Source organism: Cetorhinus maximus, chromosome 17 (assembly GCF_964194155.1).
Source record: "Cetorhinus maximus chromosome 17, sCetMax3.hap1.1, whole genome shotgun sequence".
Lineage (NCBI taxonomy): Eukaryota > Metazoa > Chordata > Chondrichthyes > Lamniformes > Cetorhinidae > Cetorhinus > Cetorhinus maximus.
In genome coordinates, this window is record NC_135895.1 from 93,178,209 (window position 1) to 93,193,124 (window position 14,916).

Genomic DNA, 14,916 nt, shown 5'->3' on the forward strand with positions numbered 1-14,916 from the left:
GAGTTTTGAATGTTGCTGAACATTGTGCAATCATCAGCGAACATCCCCACTTCTGACCTTACAATGGAAAAAGGTAGTGGATGAAGCAGCTGAAGATGGTTGCACCGAGGACAGTACCCTGAGGAACTCCCCCAGTGATGTCTTGGAACTGAGATGATTGATCTCCAACCACCACAACCATCTTGCTTGCGCACAACCAACTCGAGTTCTAGGGGCACAATCTTCACCACAAATGGCACAAGTCTGCAGAACCTCCTCAACTCGATCTGGATGGTGTAGATCCACCAATGTTATCTTCAACCTTCTTCAGGTTGCCTGAACTGCACAAATGGACTCATCAACTGCTCCTTCTGAGCTCGGGTTGATCTGTGTCCTTTTATATCTTTCAACCAGGTTCTGTCTCCCTAGAAGTTTTGGTTTCCAATCACAGTTTCAGTTTTCATTTCCTTAGAAACTGGGAGGGTCAGTTTCCCTGCTCAGTTTGGCCTGTCTTTAAAAAATACAAGCTTTGAAATCATGGATTCCATCACAAGGTAGCCCCTCTGAAATAAAATGCAGCAATGCATTTCATAAGAGCAGTATAAAAATGACACTGAGCCACATAAGGAGATATCGAATCAGAAGACCAGGAGTTTGGTTAAAGAGGTAGAGCTTAAGGAACATCTTAAAGGAGGAAAGAGAGACAGGGTGGTGTAGAGGAGGGAGAATTCCAGGGTTTAGGGCCTACGCAAATGAAGGCACAGCCACTAATGGTGGAGCGATGAAAAGCGACAATGCTCAAGAGGCCAGGATCAAATGAGTGCAGATATCTCAGGGGCTGGTGGAGGTAACAGAGACAGAGAAAGGCAAGAGAAAAGAGAGATTTCAAAACCAATATGAGAATTTTAAAATCAAGATGTTGCTTGACTGGGAGCTAATGTAAGTCAGCGAGCTCAGGGGGGGCAAAAGGTGAATGGGGCTTAGTGTGAATTAGAAAACAGGCAGCAGAGTTTTGTATGTCCTCAAGTTTAAGGCGGATAGAATGTGGGAGACCAACCAGGAGTGTGTTTGAATAATCAAGTCCAGAGGCATGAATGAGGGTTTCAGCAGCAGGTGAGCTGAGACAGGGATGAAGTTGGATGGTGTTATGGAGGAGATGGAAATAGGTGGTCTTATTGATGATGCAACTACATGGTTGGAAGCTCATTTCAGGGTCAAATCTGACACCGAGGTTGTGAACAGTCCAGTTTAATCTCAGACTGTCGCCAGGGAAAGGGATGGTAGCTACAGAACAGAGTTTGGAACAGGGACCGAAAACAATGGGTTTGATCTTCCTAATGTTGAATGGGAGGAAATTTCTGTTCATTCCCTGCTGGACATCAGATAAGCAGTCCAATAAATAGCAACAGTGGAGGAGTCAAGAGAGGTGATGGTAAGGTAGAGCTGGGTGGTGTCAGTGTACATGTGAAAACAAAGCTGTGCTTTCAGATGATGTCACTGAGGGGCAGCACTTAGATGAGAAATAGGAGAGGGCCAAGGTTAGATTCTTAAGGACACCAGAAGTAACGGTGTGGCAGCAGGAAGGGAAACCATTGCAAGCTATGATTAGATAGATAAGAATAGAACAAGGTGAATGCCATTCCAACTCGTTGGATTTCAGTGGAAAGGTGTTGGAGGAGGTTGGTGTGGTCAACTGTGTCAAAGACTGTAGACAGGGCATGAAGAGTGCTATTGGGGCCACCTGCAGCAAGCGTGTACAAATGAAACGCATCCATTGAGCCACTGATCTCAGAGTGAGCAATTTCATCAGCGCCCCCAGGGAGAACCAGCCTCAAGATGACTGCGTCATGTGCACGTGCTGCAATTTGTAGAAAACAGATGTAAATCTTACCTTGAACTGTACATATTTCAGCAGATTGAAGTGCTTAGCATATAAGCGGAAGTAGTCCAGAATCCTAGAGTTATGCATGTAGTTTGGGTAATCTTCAGGAACTGGAAAGTCGCTGAAGCACATCATCTCCTTGGAAGTGTTGATGATCAATGATTTATAGATGCTGGCTCTGCCATCTGTTACATTTTCCTGAACAAAAATAAAATTGAAAAAATAATTTGTCGGATTTTTGCTGCATTTTATGCAAACCATGAACAATAATATTCCAAAATATCCCCCTTAATTTAAATTTTGGAGAAGAATAATTTCCTGATATCAATCCTAAATTTGCCTGTGACTAATCTGAATTTGTGGCCCTTTGCCTTGCTTGTAACTTAAAAGTAATTTTTCAGATTTGCTTACCTCCCTCCAACCTGCGCCCACTGTTTACAGTCTTACATACCTCAATAAAGTCACCTCTTAGATGCCTGCTTTCAAGCATGAGATGCCCAATTTCTGCAGACTTGCCTCCCAACTCAAACACCAGGCATCAGCCTCTTAGCTCTTCTCTGTCTGCCTCCAATGCTCGAATTCGCTTGCTTCTCAGTGACCAGAATATTCTAGGTGTACTCTGCGATGAACACTATAGAGTTTAAATCACAACTTCTCTAATGTATTGTCTTTAATAGTTAAGCATTCTACTGGCCTTATTGTCTGTGGCCGAGCAGTGGGTGGGCGTGTTGAGCATGTCTAGAAAAGAGAATGCTGAGGGGTGATCTAATAGAAAGTCTTTGGGATTGTGAAAAGTTTTAATAGGGTAGACAGAGAGAAGATGTTCCCATTTCTGGGTCAAAGAACAAGATGGCCACTAATAAATCCAACAGGGAATTCAGGCGAATCTTCTTTACACAGAGAGTGATTAGAATATGAAATTCACAACCACAAGGAGCAGTTAAGGTCAATAGTGTGGATGCATTTAAGTGAAGCTAGATAAAGACATGAGAGAGGGAGAGAAATAGGTGAATAGGGGTGGGAGGAGGCTTGGGTGGCACATAAACAAAGGCATACACCGGTTGGTCTAAATATTTTCTGTAAGGCAGTAATATAGCTTTTGAAAAGAGCTGTGACCTGTTATATAACTAACTGTCAATCTGTATTGTTTAAAAATATAAAGCAACTCATCATTTATGTGCCAAATTCCTTGACTTTTAAGAGTTTGTCTCTTGATGCATGAGACACTGGGGTTGGTATTAATGGAATGGCGTCAACTTGTATTCAGTGAAATATTTCTGTTTATGGCTGGGATTACAATGCATCACCAGTCTGTGATCAAGCTGAGAAGATGTCTAATGCAGTTTCTGGATCTGTGGTGAGTGAGCTCTGCTTACACAAGTTCTGCTTGTAGCCAGTAATTTAAAAAAAACTGAGTGCAGTGGTTGGAGTGCACGATTTGTACTGAGGAAATCTTATGCACCCCTTGAGCAATGTTTACACCCTGCTTGACACCCCATTGGAGTTACATAGCATGCAGCATCAAGGCCAAACAGTATAAGAAATCCTCTCCTTTTATGAACTTTAGAGTTGGATCATTATTGGACACGGAATTTATATCTTTGTTCAGTCTTCAGTCAGTGCAATGGGATCCTGGTATTTTACTGCCTTTCAGGCAGCATGATGGGTCTAGAGTGGGGGAGGTAAGACTATATACAATTCATAAATAAAGTTTTATTATTGTTTGGGGTCAGACCCACCTTGAATTGAATGGTGTGGGCAGAAAGGGGTGGGGTTGGAACACTGGCTTTCAATCACACCAAATGAAACCCTCTCAAACACCAGAGCATACCTGAAGATTCCAGAGCCCTCCAATGTCATTGGTCCTCTCAAAGCAGACAGGCTCCAAGTCTTCATCCAAACAGCACTTTATACAAGTTAGGCCACTAGCACCAGCCCCGATGATAGCGACTCGCTTTGTCATTTTCACCTTAAAGCAAATAGACACCAGTTCAATATTACTTCTTTGGGTAAAATACAATTGAGACACCAATACCCATCAAATAAAGCAAACATTTGTTTCCATGAAAATCATAGGCCAACCTTATTACTGGATAGCAAGGTAATTAGAGGTCAACAACTGTGGTGCAAGTGGTCACACTAGCTAGTGGAAGGGGTGGGCACTTATGGGTTGGATGTGGTCTATTCCTACCCTTTTCTGAATGTTAATTAAAGTGAAATTAAACTGTTGAGTTAGGGGAGAGTGAAAACAAAGACAGAGGGGAAATAAGGGGAATGATCGTCACAGCTCATCATCAACTACAGAAATGCGAGTGTAGAAGGAGGACTATCAGCCCATTTAGCTTGATGGCAGAGCTCTGTACTCCAGAGCTCTATCCCCCCATGTCACCAAACAGTCTCCACAGCAGAGCTCTGTATTCCTCTTCATCACCCAACTCCATCTGCAGCAAAGCAATGTACATCAGACCTCTATCCCTCCTCATCAAATTCCATTCATATCAGAGATCTGTACTCCAGACCTCTATCCATGTTGAACACTAAACTCTCTCCACAGCAGATAATTTCCCTGTCTGTGCAAAATTGTTTTCCTTTTCAAGTGTTTCTTCCAGACTAAAATGTGAAGACTGGCTCGTCTCCATGAATCACTTCAAACCGTGCATTCCACACGCTATTAACTCTGTGTGAAAATAAAATCTGGGCTTTCCCTCTCCCTTCCTAAAGCAGTTGTGAATTTTATCATGACTCACACGCATCAGTTGTACATGTGCAATATTGACCCTGAATCACTTTTTTCCAAAATGTGATGCTTCAAATTCACCTCCTATAAAACTGCACTGTTCCAATGAACCCACTTCCTGAATCTCCAGTATGATCCAAGGTCATGTAAATTGTACCTTCTGAATGCCAGCCATATCCTTTCTACAGCGGGCTATACAGGGGATTGAGTTCAAGATGTAATGATGCAAATGGATAAAGACTGATGAGGCCACAATTAGAGTACTGTGTGGTGTTCTGGCCACAGCATTATAGAAGGACACTAAAGCCACAGACAGTGTACAATCACCAAGATGATGCCAAGACTGGGAAGCAACAGTTTGAGAAAAGTTGTGAAATACTCGGATGATTTCCACTGAAGCTGGGAAAGCTAGGAGGAGATTTAATAAAGGCTTTTCAAATTACAAAATGTGTTCTGACAGAGTGAACGGTGAGACACCATTTCCTCTGGTTGGTGTATCTGTAATAAGAGTAGTTTGTTTAAAATGGAGTGAGGAGAGAAGTGAGGAGAAATTTCTTTACAGCGTATGGCTGGAGCATGGAATGCTTTGCTACATGGTGTAGTTGAGGTGGACACCATTCACCTTTTAAGTAATAAATTGGATAAATATTAGAAGGTGAGGAAGATACAAGGCTATGGGGAAGAAAACAGGACAGTTGGATTAGTTCTGCATTGCTCTAAACAGCTGGCACAGACTCAGTGAGCTGAATATCCCAGAATATCCTCTTTCTGTGTTGTACACCATTGTGGCACAACCAGTACCTCATACAGATCACTGAAACACTGAATTATATAAGCCTTATTTAAGGCCTAATGCAAATGGCAGGACTTAAAGCAGGCTTTATCTGCACACTTAGAAACAGATGTGTAGCTTAGCCCAATAGATTTTCCAGAGCTTCTGAATACTTTTTTGTTCCCTTTAGCAATCATAAAACACCGCAGCCAACTGGGAACTGCATTTGCTACAAAACTGCAAACTACTCCAATCTGTTGTCAAATGTTGGTGGCGAGCCCATGTCCATATTATTAATTCATATATAATGCAGTTAACCTGGAGCATGCCACCAGTTACATTGACCAATCAGGTTTCAGTTACCAAGCAAAGAGGAAAAAAACTCAGGAAATTTTCAGTTGAAAGATTTTCAGAGGGCATTTTGAGTGATTTGTGGGGAAAGCCCACCCAATGGCCAGATTGTGCAAAATGGCTTGCTATCATATATAACAGATGATACAAGTAAAGGGTTTCACACAAGCAGTACAGTTAGAGATGGATATATTAAAAGTGGGAATTCTCAATAGCAGGTGAAACAGATATACTGACTTTGGTAATATAAAGATGTGGAGTGCTTTGTTATTTTGAGTTGCCTGCTCTATTAGTTCTGGGAGGTTTGTAATTTTGTGCTATAGTGTCAGTTTTGGGGGAGGAAATTGGGGTGTTTGGCCTTGCTATTTTTACCGGCAGGTTTAGGCCATTACTCATTACATACACACACTTTCAGACTGGGATGCTGGATCAACTTGGGGAGTATTGTCAGCACCATATCCTGTATCTGTTTCTGATAGAGCTGCTGTTGAGTGCAGTGTATGTTTGGATCATTTTGCCCACGTTAGAAACGTTGTCATTTAGCACTCATTACTATTACTAACTATTGCAGGTATCTTCTAGGGCTTAGGGCACCAGTACTGGAATTCCTCTAATCGGTTTGAGCATATACTTTTTGTTCTATGGAATGTAACTCTCACTGAATTATATCTACTGGTAGGGTCGTGAAACCCACAGGTATGGATGTTATCTACTTGGACTTCCAGAAGGCCTTTGACAAGGTGCCGCACAGGAGGTTGCTCAGAAAGATAAGAGCCCATGGTGTTAGAGGCAAGGTGCTAGCATGGATAGAAGATTGGCTGTCTGGCAGGAGGCAGAGAGTGGGCATAAGGGGGTCCTTCTCAGGATGGCAGCCGCTGACTAGTGGAGTTCCACAGGGGTCAGTGTTGGGACCACAACTTTTCACTTTATACATTAATGATCTAGATGATGGAACTGAGGGCATCCTGGCTAAGTTTGCAGATGATACAAAGATAGGTGGAGGGACAGGTAGTATTGAGAAGGCGGGGAGGCTGCAGAAGGACTTGGACAGGTTAGGAGAATGGCCAAAGAAGTGGCAAATGGAATACAACGTGGGGAAGTGTGAGGTCATGCACTTTGGTAGGAAGAGTAGAGGTATAGACTATTTTCTAAATGGGGAGAGAATTCAGAAATCTGGAGTGCAAAGGGACTTGGGAGTCCTAGTCCAGGATTCTCTTAAGGTTAACTTGCAGGTTGAGTCGATAGTTAGGAAGGCAAATGCAATGTTGGCATTTATTTTGAGAGGACTAGAATATAAAAGCAGGGATGTGCTGCTGAGGCTTTATAAGGCTCTGGTCAGACCACATTTAGAATATTGTGGGCAATTTTGGGCCCCGTATCTCAGGAAGGATGTTCTGGCCCTGGAGAGGGTCCAGAGGAGGTTCACGAGAATGATCCCAGGAATGAAAGGCTTAACATATGAGGAACGTTTGAGGACTCTGGGTCTATACTCGATGGAGTTCAGAAGGATGAGGGGGGGATCTGATTGAAACTTACAGAATACTGAAAGGCCTGGATAGAGTGGACGTGGGGAAGATGTTTCCATTAGTAGGAGAGACTAGGACCCGAAGGCACAGCCTCAGAGTAAAGGGAAGACCTTTTAGAACAGAGATGAGGAGAAACTTCTTTAGCCAGAGAGTGGTGAATCTATGGAATTCATTGCCACAGAAGGCTGTGGAGGCCAGGTCATTGAGTGTATTTAAGACCGAGATAGACAGGTTCTTGATTGGTAAGGGGATCAAAGGTTACGGGGAGAAGGCGGGAGAATGGGGTTGAGAAACTTATCAGCCATGATTGAATGGCAGAGTGGACTCGATGGGCCAAATGGCCTAATTTCTGCTCCTATGTCTTATGGTCTTATGGTATTACAATGAAACTCCCTCATTATCTGACTGGATTTCCATGTTCAACATATAGGTACATCTTCAATTTCTCCAAAGGTATACCAAGTTAACAGTTTCCAATGAGTATATGGCCTCCTTATTCTTCCTACCAAAATGCACCACTTCTCATTTATCTGTATTGAAATTTATTTGCCAATTCCACACACATTCTGCAGACTTAAAGTTTTCCTGTGTTTTATTGCAGTCTTCCTCATTAATCAACAATATCCACAATTTGGTTTGTATTTTGTTTACAAATTCTGAAAATGTCCATTCAATCCCAAATTGTTTATGGAAATAGTGAACAACAGTGCTCCTAACACCAATACTTGTGGAACATGATTTCCTACCTTTTGTTAGTCTGAGCAGCTACCCTTTACTCTCGGCTTTGTAGCTAGTTTGCTATTCGTTCTGCTACTTGACCCCCTGCCTCCGCATGTCCTGACTGTAGTCATGAGTCTGCTTGTTGAAGGCCAAGATAAAACACACAGAATAATAAGAGTCACATGATACAATTGGCTCGAATTCTGTTTCTGCACTGTTGCAAAGTTAAACCACACAGGATTCCTACTCCTAGTTCTAAGTAAAAGTGTAATCTATTTGTACCCTGCCTGACTGGCTAGGGCACTGCTTTGCTCCCATCACTGCCTTTTGATGCAACATTGATTCTTGTGTTCTGATATTTTAAAGCTACTCAGCCCCCAAAGAGATTAAAAAAATGTTTCCAACACTAAGGTGCAAAAGTGTTCTTTTGAATAACCAGGCATTGATAATGAATTGTCCATTGTTTGGATCTCAGAGACAAGTTTGCATCTCATTTATAATTATTACACCCTGAGGCTGCCTGCTGATCAATAAACCAATATCAGCCTTTCAGAGGCACACTTACTAAAAAAAAAGCACAACCTGACATAACTAATGCCCACATCCTTTCAGTTGGAAATACGGCCAAAATGTTATGAACCGTGACAGGCCTGTTGAGTCAACTTGAGCAATTTGTCAGAATGGGCGCTTGATAACACAGGGCATGTTAGATTTCTGATCTTCAAACCTTTTTTGCCATAGATTATTCTGGCTGATCACTCCCATAGCGAGTTCCAACACTCCTCATCCTTGGGATAGTTTATCCTAACCCTGAGGTCTATACAAGCTTCTGAATTTGTGTCTAGGTTTTTGAACAGAGAATCCATTAGGTACCTGACAACCTATAGCCGTCACAAGGTCCTACCTTAGTCTCTGGACACGGAAGATGATCACAATAAATTTTGTGTTAGGCTGAATATTCATTGGACAGATACCAAGATAGCAAATTATCAGCACATATACAATCTAATGGCAAAATAATAGGTATATAGCTGCAGCAGCTGTCCTGTTATCTAACTCCTCAAATTGGCAACAATTCTAGCACTAAGCAGACAATTTTTAAATTGTTTCCTTTGCTTTCAAGAATATCAGCAGGATTTCTTCGAAGGTTTTCAGCTGCAAAATGCCTCTTTTGAGAAGAGCTTGACGTTATTGTTAATAAGGAGGCAGTTACAACATCAATCTTAAGATAAGTTCAAAGCAAAAAACTGCAGATGCTGGAAATCCAAAACAAAAACAAAAATAAAAATACCTGGAAAAACTCAGCAGGTCTGACAGCATCTGCGGAGAGGAACACAGTTAACGTCTTGAGTCCGTATGACTCTTCAACAGAACTAAGGAAAAATAGAAGAGAGGTGAAATATAAGCTGGTTATAGGGGGGGGCGGTGGGACAAGTAGAGCTGGATAGAGGGCCAGTGATAGGTGGAGGCAAAGAAGAGATTGCCAAAGATGTCATAGACAAAAGGACAAAGACCGTTCCAACCCACTTCCAAGAATGGTTCGACTCATTGACCTGTACTAAGTAACTTCAAAAGATTATCGAATAGCTAGTTCAAGTTATGACAAAACAAAAAACGTTAAAATCATTCACAGTATTTAAACACCGACAGTATTTGTGCGTAGATTTGAAATGTATAGCTAAATCTACTTGAATAATTAATATATCCAATTATGAAATAGATCTCCAATTAGTTTAATTCCTCTGCTCTTTCCCAGTTGTCCTGCAACATTTTTCCCTTCAAATATTTATCCAATTGCTAACTAATTGTGCCACTATTACTTATACAGGGGACTTGTGTGTGTTCCATGATGAATGTACATTGGAAAGTTGGACATTGTGTACATTAATTTGGCTTTTAATATCTTGAGCCATGGTGAGCAAGAAAATAATTTAGATAAGTAATCTCAGAGACAAAAGTGCTCCATCTTGGTGATAGTAGGGTAGATTTGAGCCCTCTATTTAGTGTTAAGTGTTTCTTTAAAACAATTTAAAATATTGAGCAAATTAGTTTCTGAATGGGAAAGGCAGTAGTTGTCAACAATTAGAAAAATTGGTGCTAGATTTTAAAAAATCTATTTCCCAAATTCACTGCAACCATTGAATGTATCAATCAAATGTCAAAAAATTTATCAATATGTTGTGGGGCAGAACCACCCTTAAGAAAATAAATCTTAGGCCTTCACACGCTTTTTCAATCAGATTTTTGTTTCCTTCAAAATTGAAGGAATGTTAAGTATGGCCTACAAACCTCTGTGCCACTGCACTTAGTGTAAGTAAGTGCAATAAATGCCACCATACCAGCAACACCCACGCCATGAGAATGATTTTTTAAAAAAGTAGCCAGTGAAGACCAATCCCCCATCAGGACAACAATTCTGCCCTTGCGGGTAAGTTTGCTGACTGATAACATATGATCACTGTTATCTACAGCTTATTTATCCAATTCATTGAATCAAGTCCAAAGTGTGAACTTAGCTTTCCATTTTATTTTGATAGTGACTTGGAACTCAGCCACTTGATGGCTGAACAGGAGGATGGGAACTGCAATGGAGCTAATGATATGATCTGCTGTTCAAAATCCTATGCTGATGAACTAAGGTACATTTTCTCCCTTGGAAACTTTAATTGTGGTCCTTCTCGGTTTGTTGGTTTTTTTGCAACCAGTGGTATAACTAGAGTTGCAACCAGCCATGATTTACACAGAAATCAAAGAAAAAGGTACAGCTGTTGTCAGGCTTTAATGTGTGCAATACGCTTCCCTATATTCAGTATAGACACCCAGTTCACACTGGTACAAATGAAGAGTACAACTTAAGCGATGAAAGGGCTTGGAAATGTAGTAAACAATGAGGAGGAGAGTAAGAGACTTCAGGAAGACATAAGACTGCTGAAATGAGAAGATGGAATTTAACGCAGAGAAGAGTGCATTGATACAATTTTGGAAGGAAGAATGAGGGTAGTCAATCTAAACTAAATGGTACAGTAAGTGGTGCAGGAAGAAATAGACCTGGGGATATAAAGACAAGTCTTTGAACGTGCTTGCACAAGTTGCGAAGTCTTTTAAAAAATGGGATCATTGGCTTTATAAATTGAGGACAGAGCACAAAAGTAAGGCACAATGCTAACCCTTTATAAAGCACCGAGCATTCTCTCCAATTCTGGAGACCACACTTTAGAAAGAATGTCAAAGTCTTGACGACAGTGCAGAGGAGAAATACTAGAATGGTACCAGGAATGGGGAACTTTAGTTAGTTGGAGAGACTAGAGAAGCTGCAATTGTTCTTCTTGGAGTTAGAAGGCTAAAGGAAGATTTAAGAGATGTTCAAAGTTATGAGGGGTTTTGATAAACCGGATAGGGAAAAACTGTTGCTGCAGGCAGGAGGGTGAGTAACAAGAGATTTAAGGTAAATGATAAAAGAGCCAGAGGGAAGAAGAGGCGAGTTCCTTTTAGGCAGCATGTTATGATGATCTGGAATGCATTGCCTGAAAAGTATCTGGAAGCAGTTTCAATAATAATTTTCAAAAGGGATTTGGAAAATATAGGGTGGGATTTTCTGCACCTGCCCCCCCCACCTCTCCCCCTCCCCCTCCCCTCCCACCTTCCCACCACATTAGAACGATGACTGCACTTCAAAATGATTATCATTGAAGCACAATGTGATGTTCTGAGGTGATGAACAGTGCTATATAAATGCAATTCCTTTGTTTAGAGCATGTTAGTGTAATTCTCCATGGTTGCAGTCAAATCAAAAGGTGATTCTGATGATAGTAACCACCATTCAGGCCCGAATGACTTTAAACAACAAGCTTTAATAGACAAAAGCAACACACTTGCAGCTGCTAGAGGTCTGAAATAAAGGGGGAAGTCGCTGGAATACTCAGCAGGTCTGGTAACATCGGTGGAGAGAGAAATAGAGTTAACATTTCAAGTCTGTGACCTTTTGTCAGAACTGGAAAAAATTAGAAATGTTTCGAGCAGGTGAAAGGTGGGAAAAAGAACAAAAAGGGAAGGTCTGTGATAGGGTGGAGGGCAGGAGAGATTAAATGACAAAAGAGTTCAAGGTGCAAGGCCAAAAGTAATTAGATAAATAAACAAAAGAACTGTCCCGGGGAGGTGTGATTGGCAGGATCATGTATACCTGCCATCCGAAAGCAGACAAGAGAAAAAAAACACAGCAAAGAAAAAGGAAACAGAATTTAAAATTGTTTGATTCAAAGTGACTAATGGAATAATAGCTTTTATTTAAAAGTATTTAAAATTGAAGTAAATTCATTCGATTGTACAGACTGGCATGAAGCCAAGAATCTCCCCGCTTTGCGCAACACCTTCGGTCTGTCCACAAACATGACCCAGACCTCCCTGTCGCTTGCCATTTCAACACTCCACCCTGCTCTCATGCCCACATGTCCGTCCTTGGCCTGCTGCATTGTTCCAGTGAAGCTCAACGCAAACTGGAGGAACAGCACCTCATCTTCCGACTAGGCACTTTACAGCCTTCCGGACTGAATATTGAGTTCAACAACTTTAGATCATGAACTCTCTCCTCCATCCCCACCCCCTTTCCGATCCCCCTTTTTTCCAATAATTTATATATTTTTTTCTTTTCCCACCTATTTCCATTATTTTTAAATGTATTTCCATCCATTGTTTTATCTCCACCTTTTAGCCTATTTAGATCCCTTCCCCCCACCCCACCCCCACTAGGGCTTATCTGTACCTTGCTTGTCCTGCTTTCTACCCTTAATTAGCACATTCCTCAGATAATATCACCACCTTCAACACCTCTTTGACATCTTTTGGTTATCTCCACCTATCACTGGCCCTCTATCCAGCCCTACTTGTCACACATCCCACCCCCCACGCCCCCCCCACCCCCCTTAACCCAGCTTATATATCACCTCTATTCTATTTTTACTTAGTTCTGTTGAAGAGTCATACGGACTCGAAACATTAACTGTGCTCCTCTCCGCAGATGCTGCCAGACCTGCTGAGTTTTTCCAGCTATTTTTGTTTTGGTTTTGGATTTCCAGCATCCGCAGTTTTTTGCTTTTAATCTCCCAGCTCCGCTTCGCCCCCCTCGGGAGCACAGGAGAAACTTTGTTTGAGAGGAGCCGCCTCCAGCACTTCTTCAGATGTGGTTCAGGCCTGCCTGCCTAGCCGGGCGGTGTTAGTGAACAAAGTTTCCCCAGCTAGCTAGCGAGTGAAGAGGGAAGGAGGGAGGGAGGGTAAAGCGGAGGTGGGAGATTCAGTCTGTGCAATCCTGTGAATTTACTCCAATTTTCAAGGGGAGGGGAGAGAAACTGCAAAACATTGTCACTTTTTAGCACTATCTATTATCTGGATTCAGACAAATAAAAAATACAGAGTTCTAACATAGCTTTACGTTTTAAAGAGAAAGACATTGAAAATATCACAACTCACTGCTTTGGACACTGGGCTGGATTATTCTGTCAAAAACTCTGGGCTGCAGGCACACTGGAAACGGCAGTGGTAACACGGGCTGCAGGCAGGAGGGTAACCGCAAGTGGTGCCACCGGCTTCCCCGCAGCAACAAGTTTCACGGAGAAAGTGAAATTGGCGATTGGAAACAAACACACCGCCTCCCACACATGCAGCAAATCGCTTTCACTCACCACGTTCGCCGCGTCCTTTTCGCCCACTTCGATTTCCAATATTATCTTGAATGTGACGTAGCTTCAGCCTCAACCACTAACCCAGGAAGTGAACTCCATGGTTAAAGTAGTTTCAAAAACAAAAAGCTAAAAGCTACTGCGGATGCTGGAAATCCAAAACAAAAACAGAATTAGAATTCAACAACTTTTGATCTTAAACTCCCCCTCCCCCCCATCCCCACCCCGTTTCTCCCCCCTCCCTTTTTTTTCAATAATTTATATAGATTCCTCTTTTCCCACCTATTTCCATTATTTTTAAATCTAAAACTAAAACTTTGTTAGTCTTTCCACCCCACCCCCACTAGAGCTGTACCTTGAGTGTCCTGTCTTCCATTCTTAATTAGCACTTTTCTTAGACAATATCACCACCTTCAACACCTCTTTGATCCTTTTGTCTGTGACATCTTTTGATTATCTGCTCCTATCACTGCTTGCTTATCTCCACAATCATCCCACCCTCAACTTCTCTCTCCCCCCGCCCCCCACCTTAGACCAGCTTATATTTCACCTTTCTCCTAACTATACTCAGTTCTGCCGAAGGGTCATGAAGACTCGAAACGTTAACTGATTTCTTCTCCACTGATGCTGCCAGACCTGCTGAGTTTTTCCAGGTAATTCTGTTTTTGTTAAAGTAGTTTCCCCTGTTCTCCATCGCTGACATTTAATCATTTTAAAAAAAAAACAAAACTAACCTAGGGAAACAATATTTCAGGAAGTAAGTGGTCAATCTATGGGGACACACTGCCGAGGGAGGCGATGGAAACAGTGCGGATTCATTCCAATGAAAATTGGTGACATTTATTTCACAAAATAATGGTTCAGAGTAGAGTATAGGAGTAATTTGGAGCTTGGCATGTGGTAAGGGTAGTTTACTGGGAGGAATAGGTGGTTTTTGATTCCCAAAATTCTCCACTACTGGGGCTTTTTCACATGTCTGGGTCTGTTGTAGGCTAATTGATTAATATGATTAAAAGCAAAATACTGCGGATGCTGGAAATCTGAAACAAAAACAAAACATAGCTGGAAAAACTCAGCAGGTCTGACAGCATCTGTGGAGAGGAATACAGAGTTAACGTTTTGAGTCTGTATGACTCTTCATCATCTGATGAAGAGTTATATGGATTCGAAAGGTTAACTGTGTTCCTCTCCGCAGATGCTGTCAGACCTGCTGATTAATATGATTAATTAGCAGCTTAAATGGACCAGTCACCTAACTGTTGTGCCTACCATACCAG

General features: G+C 41.8%; 2 protein-coding genes across 4 annotated transcripts in view; both read right to left on the reverse strand.

The window, feature by feature from the left end:
- The window catches only part of LOC144692581 (flavin-containing monooxygenase 5-like), a 37,181-nt gene extending 23,532 nt beyond the window's left edge, over window positions 1–13,649 (reverse strand). Inside the window, exons 1-3 of one of the 2 annotated variants that reach the window (XM_078561589.1) lie at window positions 13,431–13,649; window positions 3,693–3,830; window positions 1,871–2,059 (exon numbers count right to left, since the gene is read on the reverse strand). In XM_078561589.1, coding sequence (XP_078417715.1) covers window positions 1,871–2,059; window positions 3,693–3,824 — 321 coding nt within the window. In that variant the 5' untranslated portion in view covers window positions 3,825–3,830; window positions 13,431–13,649. Of the gene's footprint in view, window positions 1–1,870; window positions 2,060–3,692; window positions 3,831–11,784; window positions 11,907–13,430 lie in introns of those variants that run through there. The other variant, XM_078561587.1, reaches the window with a different exon arrangement.
- Window positions 1–14,916, reverse strand: part of LOC144692582 (flavin-containing monooxygenase 5-like) — a 406,487-nt gene that overhangs the window by 109,492 nt on the left and 282,079 nt on the right. The gene's annotated exons all lie outside the window — the stretch shown is intronic.